This window comes from Sceloporus undulatus, chromosome 2 (genome assembly GCF_019175285.1).
Source record: "Sceloporus undulatus isolate JIND9_A2432 ecotype Alabama chromosome 2, SceUnd_v1.1, whole genome shotgun sequence".
NCBI classification, from domain to species: Eukaryota; Metazoa; Chordata; class Lepidosauria; order Squamata; family Phrynosomatidae; genus Sceloporus; species Sceloporus undulatus.
The window spans coordinates 221,959,503-221,982,937 of NC_056523.1; the positions used below are offsets into that span (position 1 = coordinate 221,959,503).

Below are 23,435 nucleotides of genomic sequence, written 5' to 3' on the forward strand. Positions count from 1 at the left end.
TTGTCAGAGATCTCTGGTGCCACAACAAACTACACATCCCAGGATTTGATAGCATGGAGCCATAGCAGTTATAGTGTAAAACTGGATTATTTTTGCAGTGTAAAATTGTATCAAACTGGATTATTCCTGCCAGAGAGAATTTTGCTCTTTGCCAGAGGAGGCTAAATGTCTCACAAAACTACAGTTCCCAGAATTCCATAGCATTGAGCGATGACAAAGTGGTGTCAACATGGATTAATTCTGTAGTGTAGATGCAGCCTAAGTCAAGGACACATTAAAGCAGGAATTCTGTTCTCATTTACCTTTGACTTAAGTTTCAGTAGATAAGTTGTCTATTCAGAGGATCAGTCTATGGAGCAGTCAGTAATACTTATCACCTCTGCAGTACAATGAGATATTATTCATACTGTACTTTGTGATTCAGTCTTAACTTTGACCATCTTTACAAAAGGGCTGTTCTAGAAGCCATTTTTCTGCTAGTATTATGCAGCAGAAATGTGCGTATGTTTCTATTTTTGCTGGCCATCCAGTCACTTTGATCAAGAACATGGCTATTAGCATAGATAAAAAAAATCCATTGGTATGGAGGGAAGACTATAAACTTGTCCTAATAACTAGTATGCAATAACAAACTGTCATGACTTCTTCTTCTTCCTGAAAGCCCCAGAGAATAGGACCTGGAGCAATGTGTGGCTTTTGGGAAGCTGTGTATTAATTATTAGAACAAGTTTACAGTCTTCCCTCCATATCCACAGATTTTTGAATCAACGGATTCAACCATCCACGGCTTGAAAATAAATATATTTCCCCATCGCCCAAAGCAAGCTTTGATTTTGCCATTTTAAATATGGGATACCGTTTCACTATGCCCTTGCATTTAATGGGACTTGAGCATCCATGGATTTTGGTATCCACGGGGGGAGGGGGGGGCTTTGAATAGTCATGTGAATTTTATCAGAAAGACTAACACAATTTACAGTTTTAGAACTACAGCCATTCCTCCATATCCCTGGATACTTAATCCACGGATTCAACCATTTGTGGTTTGAAAAATTTTAAGACATATATAAATTCCAAAAAGCAGACCTTGATTTTTCCATTTTATACCAGGGACACCATTTTAGTATGTCATTGTATTTAATGGGACTTGAACATCCACAGATTTTGGTATCCACGGGAATCCTGGAACCAAACCCCAACAGATACCAAGGGCCCACTGTACTTACATATAGGTCCTTATGTTATCTTACTATGTACATCTATCATTCATGTAAGACATTACATAATGTATATTGTAAACCCATTAATGAAAATTTTCAAAGACATTTATGATGATAGGCGATGAAGGTAAAGTTAAGTGCCTTTCAATCCTCCTGACTGTCAGTTGAAGAGTTAGAAGTACACTTTAAAAAATAATGGCATTTAAGGTCTACCAACAGCTTGATGGTGAACAATGAATTTATTATGAATCTACTTAGTTCATAAATGACATAAATCATGAACAAAAACATTATATTGCAATGGCATAGTAACTAGAAGTGACATACATACATGCAGTACATTGTATTTGTTTGATGGATTATCCAGGTAAGGGAAAGATAATGTCTAGATTTTAGAAATAATAGTAAATATTTTATTCCTCTCAACTGTGATGATTTTTTCCCCATTCTCTAAGTCTTATCAGCCAAATATTGACACTGTGTTTCTCCTGATGGTTATACATAGAGTACATTCATATTTAAGGATAAATTATTGTTTTGCACTTGTGAGTATAATGGAATTTTTTATTCAGGGAACCCTTATCGAGTTTACAGGTGACTCAAAACTGGAAGTGGTGGCTAACACATTGGAAGATAGGATCAGAATTCAAAAAGACCTAAATAAACTAGAAAGTTGGACCAAAATTAATAAAATGAAGGTCAGTTCAGACAAATGTAAAAATCTACATTTAGGCCATAAATACCAAATACACAGATAAAGAATGGGGGATTCATGGCTCAGCTGTACTACTTGCAAAAAGGGACCTTGGGATTATTGTTGAATATAAGCCAGGAGTGTGATGCTGCAGCAAAAAGATGAATGCTATTTTAGCTTGCATTACTAGAAGCACAGCTTCCAAGTCAAGGGAAATACAGTAAAAGTCCCACTGTATCCTCCATTGGTCAGGCCTTATCTGGAGTACTGCGTCCAGATATATAGTGTCTAAATCAAGGGAAGTAATAGTGCCGCTCTGTTCTGTTTTGGTCAGACCTCATCTGAAATACTGTGTCCAGTTCTGGGCGCCACAGTTCAAAAAGGATGTTAACAAGCTGGAGCATGTCTAGAGGAGGGCAACCAAACTGGTGAAGGGTCTGGAAACCATGCCCTATGAGGAGAGACTTAGGGAGCTGGGGATGTTTGGCCTGGGAAGACAAGGTTAAGAGGTGATATGATAGCCCTGTTTAAATCTCTGGAAGGATGTCATATTGAGGATGGAGCAAGCTTGTTTTCTGCCTGTCCAGAGAATAGGACACGGAGCAATGAATGCAAACTACAGGAAAAGAAATTCCACCTCAACATTAGGAAGAACTTCCTGACAGTAAGAGCTGTTCAGCAGTGGAAAATGCTACTTTGGAGTGTGGTGGAGACTCCTTCTATGGAGGTTTTTAAAGAGATGCTAGATGGCCATCTTTTTGTGGTGCTTTGATTGTGTGTTCCTGTATGACAGAACATGGCTGAACTGGATAGCCTCTCCCAACTCTGTGATTTTATGATTCAGTTCTGGGCACCCAATTTTAAGAAGCATTAGCAGGAGATCCGACATTGAGCAAGGGGTTGGATTCAATGGCCTATGAGGCCCTTTCCAACTCTATTGTTATATGATTTGATATTTTTGTGGATGGTTTCACACATTATGAAATACTGTATGGACCCTTTAACAAACCACATGAGAGAACACACTCTTTTTTTCACTTTGTGCATGCAAAGTTTGCATCAAGAATTTGCAGGAACCAACGTTTCTTTTTTAAGAATGTACGTCTGTTTCTCTGTGACTTGAACCATCAGCAATCTGTTGTTCCAAAAAGGCGGGGGAAAGGGCTTTGATTTTAAAAACAACAACACAAAACCAGGATTTGATGACACCCATTACTTTGTTCTCTTTGAAGTGTTGGTGTGTTCCTTACGTCCCTTGTTTTGGTACTCCCTGTGTTTGAAAATCACAGAAGTTTGTGTTAACATTAATGAGGTGTGTTTATCACATGTTAGAAAAATCAGGGAGTTTGATGCTTTGGAAGCTGTTCTGTAAGCAATGGAGCTGCCTTGGAATACAATGCTTATGTTGCGTCTGTTCATTTTATACAATGCAGTGTGCTTTCTAGGAGCAAAGGTTTTCCTGGAAACACTAATAACCCCATTCCCCTCCCTACTTCTGGTAAGATTCTAGCAGGATTGGGTGGTCTTTCAAGGTCTCCCCTATAGGCCAGTATGAACCCCTCCCCAAGCCCTTGACAGTTGTTTACCCTTAGATTAATTTGTACCAAAAGCCAAAATACAGAGGCTGTGACACTTAAAGCAACTATAGCAATACCAGGATGGTGGGTGATTCCCTCTGAACTATATAGGCTTGCTGTGTGAATTGATATAACTTGTATTTGTTTTTGTTGTTTATAATTTAGGAGTATGCAATTTTTAATATACATGTTGCTCATAACACATATTTAGTCAAGAAGTTCACTGCCAGTTTGCTTAGTTCTCTTGCAGCTGGACCAGAGTGTAACTCTGTGGTGTGTATGCATGTACACATGTACTGTATATACAGCATGCATTTGTGCACTAATGGTCCTATGCTTTTTGGCTTTCAGAACAAACATCATGAATCATAGAATTTCAAATAATTTATTTACTTGTGGCTGGACCTGGTCAGCTGTATTTTCATGGACACTATTGGATAATTAAGTATTGAAAATACAACTGGGATTTCCTAGACTTCCATGGGACCTTTGCTTAGCAGTTGTACTTCCTTTTTCTTCCTTTCCGTTGAGTACATAGATCCTCTCTGCACAACAAAATCATATGATGCATCCCAGATGCAAGGAAGTACAAATTATGTGGTTTGGGGGTTTCTGGAAAGGAATGTTTGCATTTTTGGTTTCCATTCCAATATTTCCAGACGGCTGCCCACCAGTCCAAGCTACTGGCGATATAGAGACAAAGCAATTTCCATTGTTTTGATTTCTTCAAGGGTGGCAGGCTTTGAGGGTCTCCCTGTCTCACCTCATCAGTATTGTTATATTTCAGACACAGCTTGAAACAGTTTCCTGGGGGACCTTGAACTTCAGGTGATGCTTGCTAAAGGGTTGGGTGGATGGAGTCAGAAATATTTTAGTTGTCGGTGTCTACAAGAAAATCCCAAGTTGGCACAGTGTCCTAGGAAAGGCAAACACACCCATCCATGTTGGGAACTGCCAGGAAATGTTCTTTAGTTGCCGGCATGTAAACAGGGTTTGCGCATGTTTGTTATGGAGACAGCAAGTGTGGGCAGACTTCAGTTTTGCAAGATCTTCTGAGAACCACTGAATTGAAGACTGGCACACACAAAAAAAGTTTATAACTAAATGATTCTGAACCCAGGAATGTATGTGGAGTATTGAAATTGAACAGAATCCACAGGACTTCCACACAAAAACCCATTCCTGCTTATCCCACACCTTCATTTTAGCAATACTATTTATGAGGCTGGAGTTGTCTTGTTACAGCAGTTGTTGAAAACAGGAGTCAGAAATTCTCACTGATGTACTGAAGACCTGTTGATCCCAATCTATTTTCTGCCCACTCCCTCATGCTATAGTATGTATGCACACAGTTGTCTGTTGCTGAAGGGGAAGAGAAAACCAGAGGCGTATTAGTGTTGTAGCTTGAAAGCAGGCCTACACACTTGCCATTCAGCACCAAGGAGCCCACCAGCTGTGTCTGTGTTTTGCCACCTGTTCTTGCAGTCTCAGCCACCGCAGATATAGGAGATTTTTTGAGGTGTTGCGGGAGGAGATGGGCTCGAACAGGAGATGCACAACTTAAGCATGTTTTGGTCTTTATTCTTGAAATATGTTGAATGGGCAAAGAAACAAAGAGCTTCTGTCCTGCCCTATTGTAGAGACTTTTTTTCCAAAGGGGTCAAGGGTAGAGATATGGGCCATCCATAGAGGATTCTAGAAGTCTCTTTTAACTCTGATCAAGGGGAATCCACAAACTGGAGGTAAGACTATTGGGGACAGTGATAGGACTGTCAAGTTCCTATTTCAGGTTCTGCTTTGAGAAAAGTAGGAGACATCTACACTGGGGTTTGGTCCCAGGATGCCCCATGGGTACCAAAACCCATGGATGCTGAAGTCCCATTACATACAATGACATAGTAAAATGGTGCCCCATTTATAAAATGGCAAAATCAAGGTGTTTTTTTTTTTTTGGGGGGGGATTTATATTTTTAAAAAAATGTTTTCAAACTGTTGATGATGGAATCCGTGGATATAGAATCCGTTGATATGGAGGGCCAACTGTAATTTCTCTCTCTCTCTCATTAATAGTTAAAATCAGTAGTTAATTAGTAGTACAATCAGTAATAAATATGTCCATGCAAGGCAGAGATGAAGTATGAGAGCCAGTGTTGCACAGTGGTTTGAGTGTTGGACTGTGACTGTGGAGACCAGAGTTCGATTCCCCACTTCACCATGAAACTCAGTGGGCGACCTTGGGCAAGTCACATGCCCTCAGCCTCAAGGGAAGGCAATGGCAAACCTCCTTTGAACATCTCTTGCTGAGAAATCCCCATGATAGGTTAGCCAGAAGTTAGAAACAACGTGATGACACACAACAGCGAGAGAGATGAAATAGGCGTGTAGTGAAAAGTAAGAATAGAGTCTCTCATTTACTCCGAGGAATGCTTTTATAGGGTCAGGGAATGTTGCCTGACTTGCCCCAGCCAGTTGCTGCTGCTGCTGTTGTCTTGAGCTTTCCTTGGCTTTCCTATTTTCCTGCAGTTTTCCTCTGTAATTTCCCCTGTTTGGCCAGAGTTCTGGGGTGCACAGATTGAATCAATTCCAGCCATATGTCAGATCCTAGGTTGAGAAACTGCTGCAAGCTCCTGTCTTGACCTAATCAAATAGTTACCTGAAATTTGTCTTCAACAAACACATCTTGGCGACGGAAAGCCTATGTGACAAATTAGACATCTCTAATGGGAGGTGGGAATCATGTGGCCTTTCAGATGTTGATGAACTGCAAATCTTAGCATTCTTCACCCTAGGATTTATGGCTGGGGCTGATGGGACCTGCAGTTCAGCAACATCTGTAACGCTTTGCCAGAATTTCTCTTGGGAAATGAATGTCATTGCTCTGTTAGCAGTTGCAGCATGCCTTTTTCTTCTGTGGCTCTTTTTGGCTACACTGATGACTTCATTGATCTTTCCCAGGAATAGAGAAGGTGTCACCATGTGCCAGGGCGCTCCCTTTAAGCCTGGAAGAAGAGATGGACCCTGCCTGAATGGAACTGCTGCTTGAGCCTCAGCGGTTACAGCATCTTCCCCTGTCCTTTGTTGTCATCATTTGTGTCTTCAGTTGTGGTAAGTGAGAGGCTAAAACCAGCAGATACTTACATTTCCCCCTCCTGCTCACTAAATCAGAACCAGCTTTCTGGATTAGTCATAATTTATTTAAGAAAGGAAGGGGGGATCATAATTTTCCAGTTTAATCCAGCCTGACAAAAGCACAGATGCTACGGAGGAAAGACCAATTGAGGCTGGCTTGGGCTGAAAATGCTATGGAAGCAGAGCAGCTGATGCTGCAGGTTGGCAGGGACACTGGGTCTAGTAGGCATTCAGAAAGGTGGGTATGATTACATAAGGGAGGGGAGGAAGGAATGAAGGCAGCATTTTGAGAGCTGTGCTGAGACCTGCCTCTGGGAAGAGGAGGAGGAGGGGTGAAGCTGGGTCTTGCACCCAAGTCCCCCATCTTCACTCTGTCCAGGGTGACTAGATGTCCTAACCGCAAAGGAGGACAAGGCACCATAAAATAGGACATTCAAGAAGAATGTAGGACATGACCAAATAGAAGCTAAAAACACTTGTAGAAATGTAACTTCATGCTTCTCAGTCATACTCAAAGTAGAGGACATTTTGAAATTCCTGCTGGACAGAAATTTGAAATGTAGGACATGTGTTGGAAAAGGAAGACATCTGATCACACTGACCCTGTCTCCCTTGAGAGGAGAAGGGTGGCTGGGGACCTCCAGAGGCCAGATTTGGGACCTGGCAGGGCAGAGTAGGCCAGGTGTGTACCATTCCTTGTTTTAGGGAAATTTCAGCCTTAGCCAGAACAGGTTCAATGCCAGTATCTTGAACCACCCATCACCACCTTCAACCTCTCACCACCTGTACCAAGTCGCCATAGGCCCAAGTCTTAGTTTGATTCTGTCCCAGTCCATTACTGTGGACTTTTTTGTGTTACTTTTTGTTTACTACGTTTTCTGGGTTTCCCCAGACATCATGGCCAATGGCCATACTAGCTGGAGGTTTCTCCTTTCCCCAAAGTAACTTTTCACAGTTTTCATTGGCATCTGAGAAGCCACTGTATTCTTTGCTTGGATGCTTGTGGGGGTGGTGATGGTTTCTTTTTCTGATTCTTGTAAGACATTTGGAAAGATTAGTATTAAAGGCTGTTTTGAAAGGCAGGTATTTTATTATTTACAGCTCTTTCCTCATAATATTCTCACTGGCTTTGCATAGATAGCCCATAAATGCTTCAAGCAGTGGATCTCTGATCGCTTCCCCTGGGGAGACTGTCTGGCAGTTTAATGGCTCTAAAACACCTCCTCCTACCCTCCCCACTCAATTTATTCCTGCAAATCCTCTTTTCCCAGCTTTTTATAAAACCTCCACACTGTGCCCATCTGTAAAGAAAGACATTTTAAATTCATCTGGCCATACTTTATTAATGTATTTAGATTGTTTTTTTAAATGTTTCCAAAATGGTTTTAGCAGTCCTGGAATCTAAGGTCATGTCCATCCTGCAGAGTAAACCTGGATTAATATTCTGTTCACCCCAGAAAATCTGGGAACACTTGTTCTGTGGGGGTGGTTGGGTTAGGGGGCTTAGCATCACTAACTCACTGTTTCGACCCCCTTATCAGACTAAAACCTCACAAATTCTTTGTAGGAAGCCTAAATAATAAAACTGGTAGGAAACCAATATATGTTTCTGTGTGTGTGCAGGTAGAGCTTAACTATCCACCTTGTCTGTAATTTTATTTTGCAAATCAGTAGTGTCACAGACCCCGAGGGCCCTTCCCTGTATTACTTTTTGTTATGCCTCCACAACATTTTATGGATATCTATAAAACCTGAATACATACATGCAGAATTGAAATGAAATTACTGTTTTCCACATTCTGAATCTTGCAGGTGAGCACATGCCCAGGAGGTAGGATTGGCTGTGGGTTTCTCACCTGTATATTTGAAGTAGCAATCAGGCATTTCTGAGACACAAAGCAACTCCAAGTAGGAATGAAAAAGAAAATGGAATGGGTTTGTATTTTTCTATAAAAATAACCATTTCACACCTTCCAAAACTGGAAGAGGGTCAAACGTGTCTTACCTTGGATATTTGCACAGTTCAGGTGCTTGCTCTATATTTCATCAGATTAAAAATAAACACAAATGCACATTTTTTTTTAAAAAAATGTGGATGACTCAAAATGTGCACATTTATAAATTGCACAAAAACATGCTTTAGTCAACAAATAAATGCATAGAAATGTATGTATCAGGAGGATTGCATACAAAAAATAGAATTTCAAGAAAAATTGTACCAAAATGCCCTGTCTATTAAGATGTACAGAAATGCCCTTGTTGAAAAGAGAGAGGGGGCGGGGGCTGGTATGAACTGGGGGCAGGAATTCTTGCATTCTGAGAAATGCAACAAAAAGGACTTTGAACATAATGATTACAATTTTCACATCATTAATTCTGAGTTAGCCTATGCTAGAAGAAATTATGAAGCAGCATGCCGATTACACAGCCAAACTGTATGGAATAAAATTCATTTAAGAACATTGTTGTTGTTGTGTGCCTTCAAGTCATTTCCGATGTATGGCGACCCTGGGGCTGAGAGTATTGACTCACCCAGGGTCACCCAGTGAGTTTCCATCACTGAACAGGGAATCAACCCCATATCTTTCATAATCCAATGCTTAAACTACTACTCCATGCTAGATCTTTCCCAACAACATTTTGCATATAAAGACAATCTGTAATAGAAATAGGATTTTGTACCACCCCCCTCCCCCCCGCAAGGAGATGTGCAAGTTTTTCTTTGGGATTCTGTATGTAAATCTCCTTGGGTGAGAAGAGATTGCGGAAGGCACAGTCTGGCTTATAGTGTTAAGTGTCAATTTGGCAACATTTCCCCTCTGTAGAGTGGAGCAAATTCAGTTCCAGGGCTCTGGGTGATGGTCCAGTGGGTCCTATTTAGCAGACGTGCCGTAAACTCAGTCAGCCAATAACCAATTTGAGGAGGTTTGAAAAGGTCAGTTTGGCAAGGTCAACAAAGTTTGCATCAAGTGAGTCAACACTACACTTGTATGAGATCCCTGATAAGCTTTTAACAAGAATGACATAGGGAAAACCAAATTGCTTAAAGGTAATAACTCCTACACTCTAGCCTTTCTTAAAGAATGCTGGACTTTGAACATATGATTAATAGAATCCACTAAGTGTACAAAGGCCAAATGTCTGGAGAGGAGAAAAGCTGGCCTAAAAAAGGAAGATAATGGCATTGGGTAGTTTATATAAGAAGAACCCTAAGAGATCAAGAACTCCAGCTTTCTGTGTCTAATACAAAATTGCATATATTAGGAAAGGATACATAAAAATGATTATACTAGAGAAGGAAGACGCATGCAAAATATTTATGCTTAGCAAAGTGATATATGATGATGAATGTGCATTAATGTATGTTTTTAAAAAAGTTATAATGTTGTGGAAATTGCAAGATAGGGATGTCAGTCTTCTTGCATTCTTTTCTTATGTGAAAGATTAATAATTTAAAAAACATTTCTCCCACTCGGAAAGATCATGTGAGGTTTTGTGCATTTTTTGCACTTAGGGATTTTTGGCAACACTTTGGTTGAGAAAAAGCTTTTTTTTTTGTACAAAAAAATGGTATGTCTGTTTGCTTGTTAATTTGTAACCCAGCTTTGTTCCAGCATGGGACCCAAGGCAATTTACAGCAAATAAAAACAAAGTACAGCTAAAATTGCATTATACAAAAGACAAACAATTCTATTAGAAGCACAAACTTAAAACAATTTAAAACATATTTCAGGACTCAAAGGTAGGCTTTCAGTGCCCTGCAGAGCTACACAGTCCTCTCTGTAAATAGCAGAAACAGAGGAGAGACTGCAGAAAGGTAGGTATTATGGAAAAAAGATATATAGACAGAGACAATCTGGGCAAATTTGTTCAGTCTGCAAAGTCTATTCAAGTTGCAGTATTTAATTTTTTTTTTTTTTGGGGGGGGGGGGGGGGAAAGCATTTGGATTTCCTGGATGCCCACATTATTTCTGACATGTAATCATAGTCAACGTATAAAGCATGATGTACAGAGTTCATGTGTAAAGCAAGTGGGAACCTCTCTCTTGCAGGTCTCATTGGCTGTTGCTCCAAGGAGTAGTCTGTTTCAGTGGAGCTTGTGCAGGAGAACATCCCATTATATCTTTCAATTGGATTACAACCAATGTTTCCGGATTGCCTAAACTTAATAACTCAAAGGGATCTTGTAGCACCTTTGAGACTAACTCAAAGAAAGGAGTTGGTAGCATGAGCCTTCGTAGATTTGAGCGTATTTCCACAGATGCATAAGGAAGAAAGAAACTGGGAGCATGAGCTTTCGTAGACTCGAGCCTACTTCCTCAGATGCATGAGGAAGGAAGAATCTGGTAGCACCAGCTTTTGTAGATGTGAGCCTTCTTCCTCAGATGCATGTTTGTGGAAGCTCAAGACAGAAGCGCAGCTTCTTTCTTTCAGATAGACTCAAAGGTGCTACAAGATCCCTTTGCATAATGATTTTCCAGACTAACACAATTGAATTAATAACTCAAAATTATTGTGAAGTCACAGAACTGAAGCAAGAATCTGCTGTTAGAACAACTAGTACAACTAGTAAAGGAATTTAATTTCTGTGTAGATAAATGTTCTTGTTATCAACATGTTAAAAAACATTATATCCTGTAAACCCTCAGTAGCTGTATGGTTCTTTCCTTTGACACATTTCTACATTTGAAAACTACTGATTTCTTGGTAATATTACATGGGTTGGAGGGTTTGGGATAATGGTTTCTGTCACTGTCTTGTTTCCTTGCAGTTTCCCCTTTCATGTGGAGTTGTATGGGGTTTGATACATGTACATCCTTGGCCCTTCTTGTCCTCCGGATCATCTGGTGTAACCACTGTTACTTATGGAAGATGCTGGAAACCCTGGAGAAGCTACATGGATCTTAGCGGCATCTTGCAGATGAAGAAAAGAGCCATGAGAATGGCTTGGCTCTGGATGGCATGCCTCATTGGTGTAGCATCTTCCCTAGAAGGTATATGCTCAGTTGGTTCACCATAGAGCAGAAATGTTGAGTCACAGAGGTGACATTTTTTAAATAACTTTGTAAGCTGCTTTGAGAGGTTTTTTGGATAAAGGGAGGGGTATTAATACTTCAAATAAATAAATAAATAAGTTGCTTATTTGCTAATGAGCACTTGCAGGTCTATGAGCTTTTGCAGAGCTAACTGAAGATCTGTGATCAATTGCTTTTGAAGAATTTTTTTTCTTTAAACTGCATTGATGGTTAGTGTCTGCTTGCTAGGCTACTTAATAAATACTTGGGTGGGAGTTGGCGAGAAGTACTTTTGAGAGGTTTTAAAAATATTTTTAATTGAATTTAAGGATTAAATATCACTCATTCCAAAAATAAAGCAGCATTTACAATTTTTTAAAAATAACTTCTTTCTACCCTTCGTATGCTGGTTCTGATCAGTCTTTCCTGACTTTTACTTGCTCTCCTTTAACTGAACATGTACAAACTTCTTGAATTTCCTATTCTACTAAACATAAACTTTTAGGGGTGAAACATATGGGCCAAATGAAGCAGTTTCTGGAGGTGTGCTGATTAAATGACACATGTCTCCAAAGTGGCCAGAAACCACACCAAAGCTTCACTTCAGTCCTTAGGACAGGAGCAAAAAGGAGCCAGGATAATCCAATTCCTGGTGGGGCCAGTCGGCCCCTGCATCCATGGCCTACCTTGGGAACAGGCTATGTGGACAGCAAGGTTTTGTGATTATGGCATTTTTTTCTAAATGTTCACAGACTTATGTGTGTTATGATCTGCTCTAGAATCTTTCCTGGTATTGATGTCAGACTAACTGGGTGGTAATTGTTGGGGTCCTCTTTTTTCGCTTTTTGAAGATGGGGACAACGTTTGCCCTCCTACAGTCTGCTGGGACTTCTCCTGTTCTCCAGGAGTTCTCAAAACTTATTGCCAATGGCTCTGAGATTAAATTTGCCAGTTCTTTTAATACTCTTGAATGTTGTTTGTCCGGTCCTGGAGACTTAGGCCCAATACACATGGGCACAAAGCGGCGTACCACGGCCAATTCTAGGGTTCCAGACTGTACGGCAACCGCATGGTCCGCAACCCTAGAATGTGCAGATGCCATCATCATGGTGATGTGTGCGACGCACAGTGTCCGTATGTCCATGACAAGAAGAGATGTCATAAGGGCTGCTCCAGGCAGCTTCTTCCTGGCAGTGGATCATTGGCGTGGCAATTACACGGCCCCACCAACAATCCAGAGGAGAAAGGGGCCGCCCCTTTCTCCTCCGTGGGGCTGGGGTATCCGGGGGCATGAAGCTCCAAGGACACCCCTTTTCCAGGCCACGGAGAAGTGGCTGCTTCTCTGTGGCCCGGAAGACACTGGTTTGGGGCTGCAGGGCTGCTGGTGGGATTACGGGATTACCCGCAGTATTTTCCCGAGTTTATTGAAATCAGCTTTCCTAAAGTCTAGAATGCGTGTCTGACTATGCCTAGCTTCTTCTTCTTAATATTATTAACCTTTATTTATGAAGCGCTGTAAATTTACACAGCGCTGTACATGCAATCTTTTTAGTTAGACGGTTCCCTGCCCTCGGGCTTACAATCTAAAAAGACATGACACAGAAGGAGAAGGGAGTGGTGGAGGGAAAGGGTAAGAGGTCCAGCAGTTCCTCTCTACCTCCAAGGCCTGGACCAAGGCAGATGGACTGGAGGGAGGGCTTGGCTTCATAATGGATGGTTAATCATTTTCCAGGGAAAATACATACTTCTCCTTTCTGCTGTATAACAAACTCCAAGTGAACATGATCATGCTCACCTAAGGATCCCAGCACTTGCACCCCATTAACCAGGTCATCCTTGTTGGTTAATAATAATCATAATAAAATTATTTATATCTCCCGCTTCTCCCTTCGGATCAGATCCAAAATGGCTGATCGCCTTTGTTCCTTTTCCCACCTTTTGGACAATGAAATTGTCTTCCAGGCAAGTCAGGAATTTGCTAGATTTTAATGTTTTTGCTGAGTTTTATTTCCAACAAATATCAGGATAGTTGAAAACACCTATCACTACTACATCTCTCCTTTCTGAATGTGTGGTCATCTGTTCTAGAAAGGCATCATCCAATTCCTCCATTTGACTTGGGGGGGTCTGTAGTAGACTTTCACAATAACATCCTTGTTGTTTCCCTTCCCTTTAATTTTTATCCAGATGCTCCCTACGTGGATTTAATTCCTGGATCTCTTCACAGATGTAGACATCTCTGACATATAATGCTAGTCCTCCTCCTTTCTTATTTGGTCTATTGCTCTTAAAAAAGGTTATACCCCTGTAGTCCTACATTCCAGTGATGAGACTCATCCCACCAGGTTCAGTGATGATATATTTGCTTTGTTGTGCTAGGAGTTCAAGTTCATCCTGTTTCTTTCCCATGCTCTGTGCATTAGTGTAGAGACATTGGAGACAATGGGTTCTCGCCCCTAGCTGCCTTTGTAAAGTTTTTTCCTTCCCACTGTTGGGTCTCTGCCAAAAAAATTACCAGAGGATTCCAGTCCTTATTAAAGTTTTCCAAGGATTTCCCCCTTATGACTTAGACAAGGCAACTTGTCCATTTCCACCAGGTCATAGATCTTGAGAACCTAGTGTTCTTGAGGTGGTATTGGAGCCATTTTTGTGGTGGTTTAAGGGCAATTTCGAACTAAAAATTGGAATGAAAGAATAAAAACGTGAGGTCTGGGGGCTTTGAGAGCCTCCAGGATGGCTTCAGAGGCACAGAACGATGTCATGGGGCCGCATGTGGTTCACAGCCATTGCTTTCCACATCCCCACTGTGGTGGGTATCCTTTATGTCATTCAAGGAAGAAATGAACCTCATGCAAAATGCCACTGCTCAAAGATATATGCATTAGTTGAGACTGTCCCCTGTTTGCACAGTGGGTAGCTTGAAATGACAAAAGAAACAATCTTTACTACCTTGCTGATAATGAAAGTTTCTAATCCTTGTGGGTTTAGAGAGGCAAGACGTAGGGAATTCTTCAGAGTGATAATGGAGTTCAAAAAGTACAAGGTGACAAAAAAGTCAGATGGAAATTTATTTTTAAAACAACAATATGGGTTTTAAGGCAGTGTTACGGTTTTATTGACCACTGGGGAATTTAGTATGTATGATATTAGTTCTTTTCTCTCCTGGTGAATTGTTTGCCTCTTAGCTTCTCAAATGTAGCAGGTCTTTTAAATGGTGATCTGATGTAAGGATAATTGCTGAGCTTGCTTAACCATTAGGCTAAGTAAACTAAAAAAAACCGAACTCATACCAGATTAGAGAGATATTTTGTTTTGGCAGGTATAAATAGACTTAGTGTCTTTAGCTTTCAAAGGACTAACAGTTCTTTAAAATCACAATTAGCATTGGCACGGTACAGACTGCCCCAAAGGGGTGGCCTGCAGCTATCCCTGTTTGCAATGGATTGGGGCCAGGGCAACCTCATTGGCAGCCCCTGTGGTGCCCAGTGCACCCCGGCGGGGCCAGCGCTGCAGAGGAGAAAGGGGCGGCCCCTTTTCCCTCTGCATCGTTGGTGTGGCCGTTTGGTTGCTGGGCCAATGATGCGTGCACTGAAAAGGAGCTCCGTTCTGGAGCTCCTTTTCGTGCCACCACCAGCCCTCCATAAGCAGCCTGGTGCGGCGCGGAGACATCATGCCTGCACTGCACCATTTGAACGCAGTGTGTGCATGATGTCGTCATGGCAGTGCCTGTGTGAACAGGACTCTGCCATGATGCCGCTGCTGGCACATTCTAGGGTTGGGGACTGTGCAGAGGTTTCTTTGAATTTTTCTTTTTTGAAAAATTAATTAGCAGAATTGACTGGAGTGAACATGCATATGCCACTCTCTGTGTTTTTTCATGAGTTAAACCTAAAGATGAACTCAAATACCAGGCATTCGTGTCCTATAATCTGTCCTTGAACAATTTGGAGAGGAAGAGACTTCTGTGATGGGGTCATTCACTTCTGATTTTGCATAAGAAAGTAAATGTGTAACATTTCTTATTTCTGCCCCATACCTCATATCCAGAAGCTTCACACCCAGTTTGAAGGAAAATGTCACTGGCCACTCTACCACTTCCTTCTACCACTGGCATGCAGGGAAGGAAAGGGTTATAGAATTATAGAATCGTAGAGTTGGAAGAGACCACAAGGGCCATCCAGTCCAACCACCTGCCATGCAGGAACTTTCTTTTTTTCCCCTTTCAATCAAAGCATCCCCAACAGATGGCCATCCAGCCTCTGCTTAAAGACCTCCAAAGAAGGAGACTCCACCACACTCCGAGGGAGTGTGTTCCACTGTCGAACAGCCCTTACTGTCAGGAAGTTCCTCCTAATATTGAGGTGGAATCTCTTTTCCTGGAGCTTGCATCCATGGTTCTGGGTCCTGTTCTCTGGTACAGCAGAAAACAAGCTTGTTCCCTCCTGAATATGACATCCCTTCAAATATTTAAACAGGGCTATCATATCGCCTCTTAATCTTCTTTTCTCCAGGCTAAACATCCCCAGACATTATTTTCAGACTTTTTTTTTAAATGTGACTGTCCAAATAATCTCGCTCACACATTCTGGTTTTGTTGTTCACACTATTTTTTTTTAATTTGGAACCACATCTCTGCACATCTCTGGGCATCTCTGAAGATTTTCACACCGACGCTTACTGTGCGTTAAGTGCCGGTAAAACGTCCCTGAAGCGTGAGGGTGTGAAAACCAGTTATGCTTCTGAAACGTCAGTGAAGTGTCCCCTCGCCTCTATCATCCTTGAATTGTTCACAGAGCAGCCATTGCCTATTAAGGGGAACTTTGCAGTAAGAGGAAATGGCTGCTCCGCTAACGATTCATCAATGGTAGAGGTGAGGGGACGCTTCACTGATGTTTCAGAAGCGTGACCGGCTTTCACACCCTTGCTCTTCAGGGACGTTTTACCAGCGCTTTACTGGTGCTTAACCCATGGTAAGTGCTGGTGTGAAAATCACCTCTGTATCAGCACTCAAATAAAGATGGAGTCGATGATGCAGATGAATTTGAAACATGTTTGAGGGAATTAAGAGTTTTATCCCAGTTTATCTCAGGTCTATTCGTATGGGTTATTCACACAGCCAAGAATCCAAATATTTTAGAAATAAACAGGAGACTCAAATAGAGATGGAGTTGATCATGTGGATGTATTTGAAACACATTCAAGGCATGCATCACATTCAACCCCAAGATCAAAAATCCCAGGTCAAGTGTTTTTTTTTTTTTTTTAAATTTGGCAGCCCCCTACAAAAACTTACTTGGTTGCATTTGAAATGTATCGTGAACAACAAGGATTCAACTCACATTCTCCCGGGATACCCAAAGAGGTAAAGCAGCTAGGAAGAAATGTGAACAGAGTTACATTTATTAATTAGGCTGCCAGAGAGAACTTAATTGTAGAAAAATAAGTCTGTCAAGAATGTGAGTAGAGTTCCTGTTTATATGTCCCACCACTCGAAGAAGCTATGTTGTTGAATGCATTTGAATGAATGGATTCTTTGTTGTGGCCCCCAAGTTACAGGATTCCCTCCCAAGGGAAGATAAGCTGGCTTCATTCTTCTTCACCTTCTGTTGGTTAGCCAAGACTGTATTATTTTGTATGCCTGTTGGGGCTACTTTTATGACAGTTTTTATTATGTGTTTTTAATGCGTAATCAATAGGGATTTATGATGGAGGGATCATAAATAGAGCAAGGGAGTTTTGCTGAGGATTTAAGAAATAGGATGGTGTGTTTCCATTGCTTTTAATGATGGCTGAGAAAATGAGATGTTTTGCAGTGAGGAGAATTTGGAAGTGCATATCACTACATTTTTATATTCCACATGTGAAGGTGTTTGAGTTGGAATCTCCTGAAGAGATTGTGGAAGAAAAGGGAATCTACATCAGTTATAGAAAGCTTGGTTGCATTGACTGAAGATGGGGAAGAGGGGAAAGTAGAGGGGGGAAAGAACAGATGAAGGGCAGAAACATGGAGACCGGGGGGGGGGGGGGACCAACCAGGGAAAGGGAATTGGAAATAGAAGGGCAGAGGTGTCATGAGCAGTCCTGTTGCTGGCCCTGCAGCCACATGTGCTCACTGACCTGAACCATTTGTGATGATTGCTCATCTTTCTCTCACACATGAAAGCCTCTGGAAAAGACAGGTCAGAAAGCAGGAGCAAAGTGTGTGAGTGTGTGTCTATGTGTCTGTTTGAGAGAGAGAGACAGAGACACACACACAGAGAGAGAATGCTAAAGTCTGTAACAAGTGAAAAATAAGAATTATGGATGAAGCAAGGAGAAAGGGAATAAGATCAGCAAGAAAGATGGGGAAGCTGCCTGAATGGAGGAAAGAGATGCTGTGGCTGGTTCCATACTTGGTATTACCTAGTCCCATGATGGCAAACCTATGGCACGCGTGCCACGGGTGGCACGCGACGCCATTTCGCCGGGCACGGGGCAAGGGAAAAGGCGGAACGGGCATGCACCCGTTCCGCCTCCTCCCTGCCATTTTCGGGCCTCCTAATGTCTCTCTGAGACAGCGGGAAGCCAGAAAATGGTGCCTGGAAGGAGGAGACAGAGTTGCGCGTGTCTGTCTCCTCCTTCTCTCCCGGCTTCTCTTCGCTCTGTGTGAAAGGGCTCCATGGAGCCCTTTTGCGGGGAGCAAAGGGCTGAGGAGAAGGTGGCTGGGACACGTGCCAGCCTCCTCCTCCTCCCTTTCCCTTCGCTCCCCGCAAAAGGGCTCCATGGAGCCCTTTGATGGGGAGTGAAGGGCCGAGGAAAGGCAGCTGGGAGGCATGCCCAGCTGCCTTCTCTCCCTTTCCCTTCTTTTGCCAGCCTCTGACGGCCCCAGAAGGGACCCTCAGGGGCCGGCAAAAGCCGGAGGACGGCCCACCGTCCTCCACTGCCGTTTTGCTGGCCTCTGACGGACCCAGAAGGGACCCTTAGGGGCCGGCAAAAGCCAGGGCAGGAGCCAGAGGCTCCTCCCTCTGAAAAGGGGGTGGAAGCCCCACCCCCAGAGGGCAGAAGCCCCACTCTGGCACTCAGCCCCCATCCTGGGGGTAGAAGCCCCGCCCCCGGCACATGAACTGGAAAAGGTTCGCCATCACTGCATAGCCTCACTATCCTTTGTTCTCTTGATTTTTGTGGATCACCTAGATCAGTGGTTCCCAAACTTTGGTCCTCTGGGTGTTTTGGACTTCAGCTCCCAGTAGTCCCAGCCAGCTTGGCCAAGAGTCAGGAATTCTGTGAGCTAAAGTCCAAAACTTCTGAAGGACCAAAGTTTGGGAATCACTGATCTAGATGATACAGTCAGCAGACCATTGTGCTCTCATTTCCGTTCTATTTGTTTTTCATTTCTTTGGTGATGAACAGATGGCCCAGGATAGCATGGGCCAAGCCTGTGCTATCCTGACCTGGGACAGGACCTGGGATTCTGGGTTGTGATTCCAGCCTGGGGTTATTAGCTTGTATCCTAACCAAGATCAGTCCCTGGGTTGGCACAGGACAGGCACATGTTTACATGCATGCCCGTTGCAGCACCATGGACCAGCTACTGCCATACACCCCTTAACATCCTCCACCATCACTGCTACTGAGATGACACCCACATGGGCAGGAACCCCCTTTCCATGTCAGAGACTACAACAGTCTTATCAGTAGCATCAGTGGCACAAGCAGGAGATGTATAAGCGGGATCATTTGGTCTGCCGTTTTGCTGCGGTGTTTCTTAGAAACTCTGTGGCAAACAGCAGATCTTTTTGACCCACGCTAAGTCCCCTTTGAGCTATGATCAGACCAGGGCTGCCAGGTCAGAGTAGGTTCTGGCTGATCATGGCCTGGGTTATTGACCTGTGTCATTGGTCTGTGCCGTCCAAACTGGAGGACGTGAGGCCAAGGGCGACACAGGCATACAGCCCCTTTGATAGTGTATTCTAGTTTTAGAAGATCTTAAATGTATCCAACTTCTTCATTTATTCCAATTTAAAAACAAATAAATATGTAAGAGCTGTATAAACACAGCTGGTGTGAATCCACTTCTTGTCCCTGCCCCCTCAGTTTGTCCTTGGCATTTGAATCCCACATTCCCTTCTTCCTTCTTCCTTGCTGTGCTAAAATGCAAGCAATATAATCAGTTTTCTTTACTTCCTCCGGATGACGGAAGTGTTGCAGTGAGCTGGAGATGCTTGCAAAATGGTGAAATATCTTATCTCACTAGTGCAGAGCTTTCTGAACTCAGGGCCAAGGTAGACATTACATTAAACCAAGGATATAAATATTTGATTATTTCATCCTTACATCCAAGGACAAATAATTTCTGTAGTTTTCTCCCTGTTGTAGTAAATAACAATTATTTATGAAGTGTTTTGGGAGATTATTAATGCTGACTTGTTTCAGGAAATTATTCTGCATGGAAATGTAATATTTTTTGCAATAAAAATCAGTTTCCAGTTAGCCACATGTTTCTCTCTGTGCAAAATTGTTGGTTTTTTTGTGCAAAACGCAGCAATCTTGCACCCCCCCATATAGCTTTCTGGAAGGGGGTGGAGTTCCTTGCACAAAAATGTAGGTTTTGCAGTAAAAAAACACATGGTTTGCAAAACCCACATTTTTCACACAGAAAAACAGTTGCCAGAAGCCCAGATAGGTTTTTTGTGTGTGTCAAGAGTTAGTGGGTTTTGTGCAAAAAAGGAAAACAAAATAATTATATTAGGACAAAAAAAAAGCGTTTCTGGGCCAAAAACCCCATGTGAGTTTCTGGAAACTCTTTTTAACCATAGATTTTTTTTGTTTTTTCTTCTTTTGTGTGCATGTGTGCATGCACACATACATGCACACACATGGATGCAAGCACACACACACACACATACACACACACATTGCAGAAATCTAAAAAAAGGGTTTTTTTTTTTGGTTACAAGATGGCTTTTTACTTTCGGAACAACCTGAAAATAAAAAAGCTGCTGCTTTTCTCTGCTTTGCGTTCGGATTAACTTCGCGTTATTTCACTTGGGCAGTCCGTAGTGTGACAAGCTAACCAAATTTGGAAGTTTGGTTTAAATTTGAATGTACTTTAAATCACATTTAACTCCCGTTTTCCCGTGGGATCTCCCCTAGTGTGATAAAGGCCTATGTCACATTTGTATTTTCCTTCTTGTTCTTCTGTTATTGGCCTCCTATTGCATTGTAAACTGATTTTCATAAACAGGAACAGGACTGAACTAGTTCAAATAAATTAAGTTACCAGTCAAGTTGAGTGTTTTCTAACAAACAGAGAAACATGTAAAAATTACATTTTAAATCAGTGCAGTTGACTAAAGTTGGAGGTTGAGTATTAATATAATTCCAGAATTATTTAGGTATGATTTGATGAATCAAGCAGAGTGGCCAGATATCTTCTTTTTCCAGGACACATCCTACATTTCAACCTATCATCTAGGAGGAATTTCAACACGTTCTCTATTTTGAGCATGACTAAGAAGCATAAATTTACATTTTTATGAGTGTTTTGTAGCTTTTATTTTTCATGTCCTAAATTTTTCTTCAATGTCCTCCATTTTGCAGTGTCCTGTCCTCCTTTGTGGTTCAGACATCTGGTCACCCTGGAACTGAGGGCCAGCTAAAGAGCTTTTTTTTTTCCTCGCTGTTTCTTTACCCAAAGCCTAGTTTTCTTGGATGTTTGCAAAACTGCTTCTTGCTATTTCTTAGTCCCTCAGGGGTGAGGTTTAGTTCACAAAATACCAAACATATAGATTAAAGAAGGAGGGATGTTACAGAGATTATAAGGGAGTGGGAAAGCAAGCAAAGGGCTCTTGATGGGGTGGATAAACAATCAGATTTTAAAAAATTAATGCAGCTGTTTCCTTCTCTTCTTAATGACCGGCTGTGGAGAGAGAGGAATAAAATCAAGGATGGCATTTGCCTGCTTCATTCTAGTAAAGCGCTCAGCATAATTTAAATGGCAATTTTAACATAAACCTAATGGTTAATTTCTTCTTTTTAATGTAAATGCAATCAAATTAAATCTTTCGACGTATTAATGATTAACTAAACACATTAACTCTTTCCTACTAATTTTCCTATCTCTGTTCTTCGAGATGACTTTGGCTGCTTTGCCATTTGGCCCTTTTCAAGCTTTGCTGCAAAAGTGGACTGAAAAAATAATTCTACCAGATGCTTTTGTGGAGTCCAGTCCACTTTATCTTATGTCAAACACTCATTTTATGCTAGAATAGTTTTCTTAGTCTCAAAGGATTTCCTTATATTTGTTTCTCTTAAGATGGTCTTTTCCCTACTTAAGCGCACCTCATATAATCCTGCATTCATTCTTCTCTCTTTGGCCATTTTTATAGTGGCACTTTCCTTCCTGGTCTTAAAGATCCAGAGTGTTAGCAAAGTGCAGAAGAAGGGTACTGAACTAACAGTTTGTTGTTGATGTTAACTGACTTTGAGTCAATCCCGACTCATGGTGACCCCACAGATGAGACATCTCCAAGACCTTCTGTCCTCCATTGCTTTGCTTAGGTTCTGTAAATTCATACCCGTTACCTCCTTAATAGAGTCCATCCATCTAGCATGTTGTCTTCCTCTCTCTCTGCATCCCCTCACCTTTCCCAGCATTATTGTCTTTTCTAATGAGTCATGCCTTTGCATGAGGTGGCAAAAGTATGACAGGTTCAGCGTACCATCTTGGCTTTCAGGGAGAGTTCTTGCTTGATCTGTTCAGGGACCCATTTATTTGCCTTTGGCCAACCACAGTATCCTCAGCACTCTTCTCCAGTACCACATCTCAAATGAATTGATGTCCTTACCTTCTTCCTTCACTCGCCAACTCTTGCAACCAAACATGGTAATAGGGAATACAGTGGCTTGTACGATTTAACTTTCATGCTCAGTTGTATATCTTTATTCTTTAGGATCTTTTCTAGTTCTTTCATAGCTGCCTTTCCCATTCTTAGTTTTCTTCTGATTTCCTGACAGTAGTTTATATTTTGATCAATGTTTGATCCAAGCTACGAGAACTCTTTTACTACTTCGATTTCCTCATTGTCTAGGTTGGATTTGTGTTGATCCTCAGTGGTCATTATTTTTGTTTTCGTTATGTTCATCCGTAAGTCTGCCTTTGCAGTAGTACATCATTTTTCTGAGTCTTGAAGAAATGAAGAAAGAAAAGATAATTATTTTCACCTGAAGTCTACAACTTATGCATTGGCCCCTGAGATGGCATTTAATTTGCTCTACTTCACCCTGCAACGCCCAGTTTCATCTTGATCTGGGCCAAGAACCACAACAGAAACCTGAAGGCTGGTGCAAGGCTTTCTTCTTGGTACACTCATGTCTCACCTTTCCTTCTTCCAGGTGTTCAGAGAATCCCCGCGGCTACCTAGCAAGAAAGATTAGGCTGAACAAAAGTGAATAATTTGAAATTATGCAGGGAATTTCATGGTAGAAAGAAGTTTTGAGCCCAGGTTTCCCTGTCTCAGCACAATCTCTGTGCCACAGTGGTCCTTATTATACTCTTGGAAAGGGGGAGTTATTTTAAAATTAGAAATAAAGCCCTGGCATTTGCATTTTTTAATTATTATTTTTATGTTATTTATTTATATCCTACCTTTCTCCCAACATAGGGACTCAAGGTGGTGAACAAAATTTTAAATAGTACAAATTAAAAACAATACACAGCATTAAAATATAGATACAAAGTTTTAAAAAACTATTAAACAGTTTTAAAAAGATAAAACATTACATTTTTGCAGTTGGCATCAGTTGGTTATATTTATTGATT

General features: G+C 41.6%; 1 protein-coding gene across 1 annotated transcript in view; it reads left to right on the forward strand.

The window, feature by feature from the left end:
* Positions 1 to 23,435, forward strand: part of LOC121922909 (ephrin type-B receptor 5) — a 200,937-nt gene that overhangs the window by 39,185 nt on the left and 138,317 nt on the right. Inside the window, exons 2-3 of the mRNA XM_042452858.1 lie at positions 6,447 to 6,596; positions 11,392 to 11,614. Coding sequence (XP_042308792.1) covers positions 11,518 to 11,614 — 97 coding nt within the window. The 5' untranslated portion in view covers positions 6,447 to 6,596; positions 11,392 to 11,517. The remainder of the gene's footprint in view (positions 1 to 6,446; positions 6,597 to 11,391; positions 11,615 to 23,435) is intronic.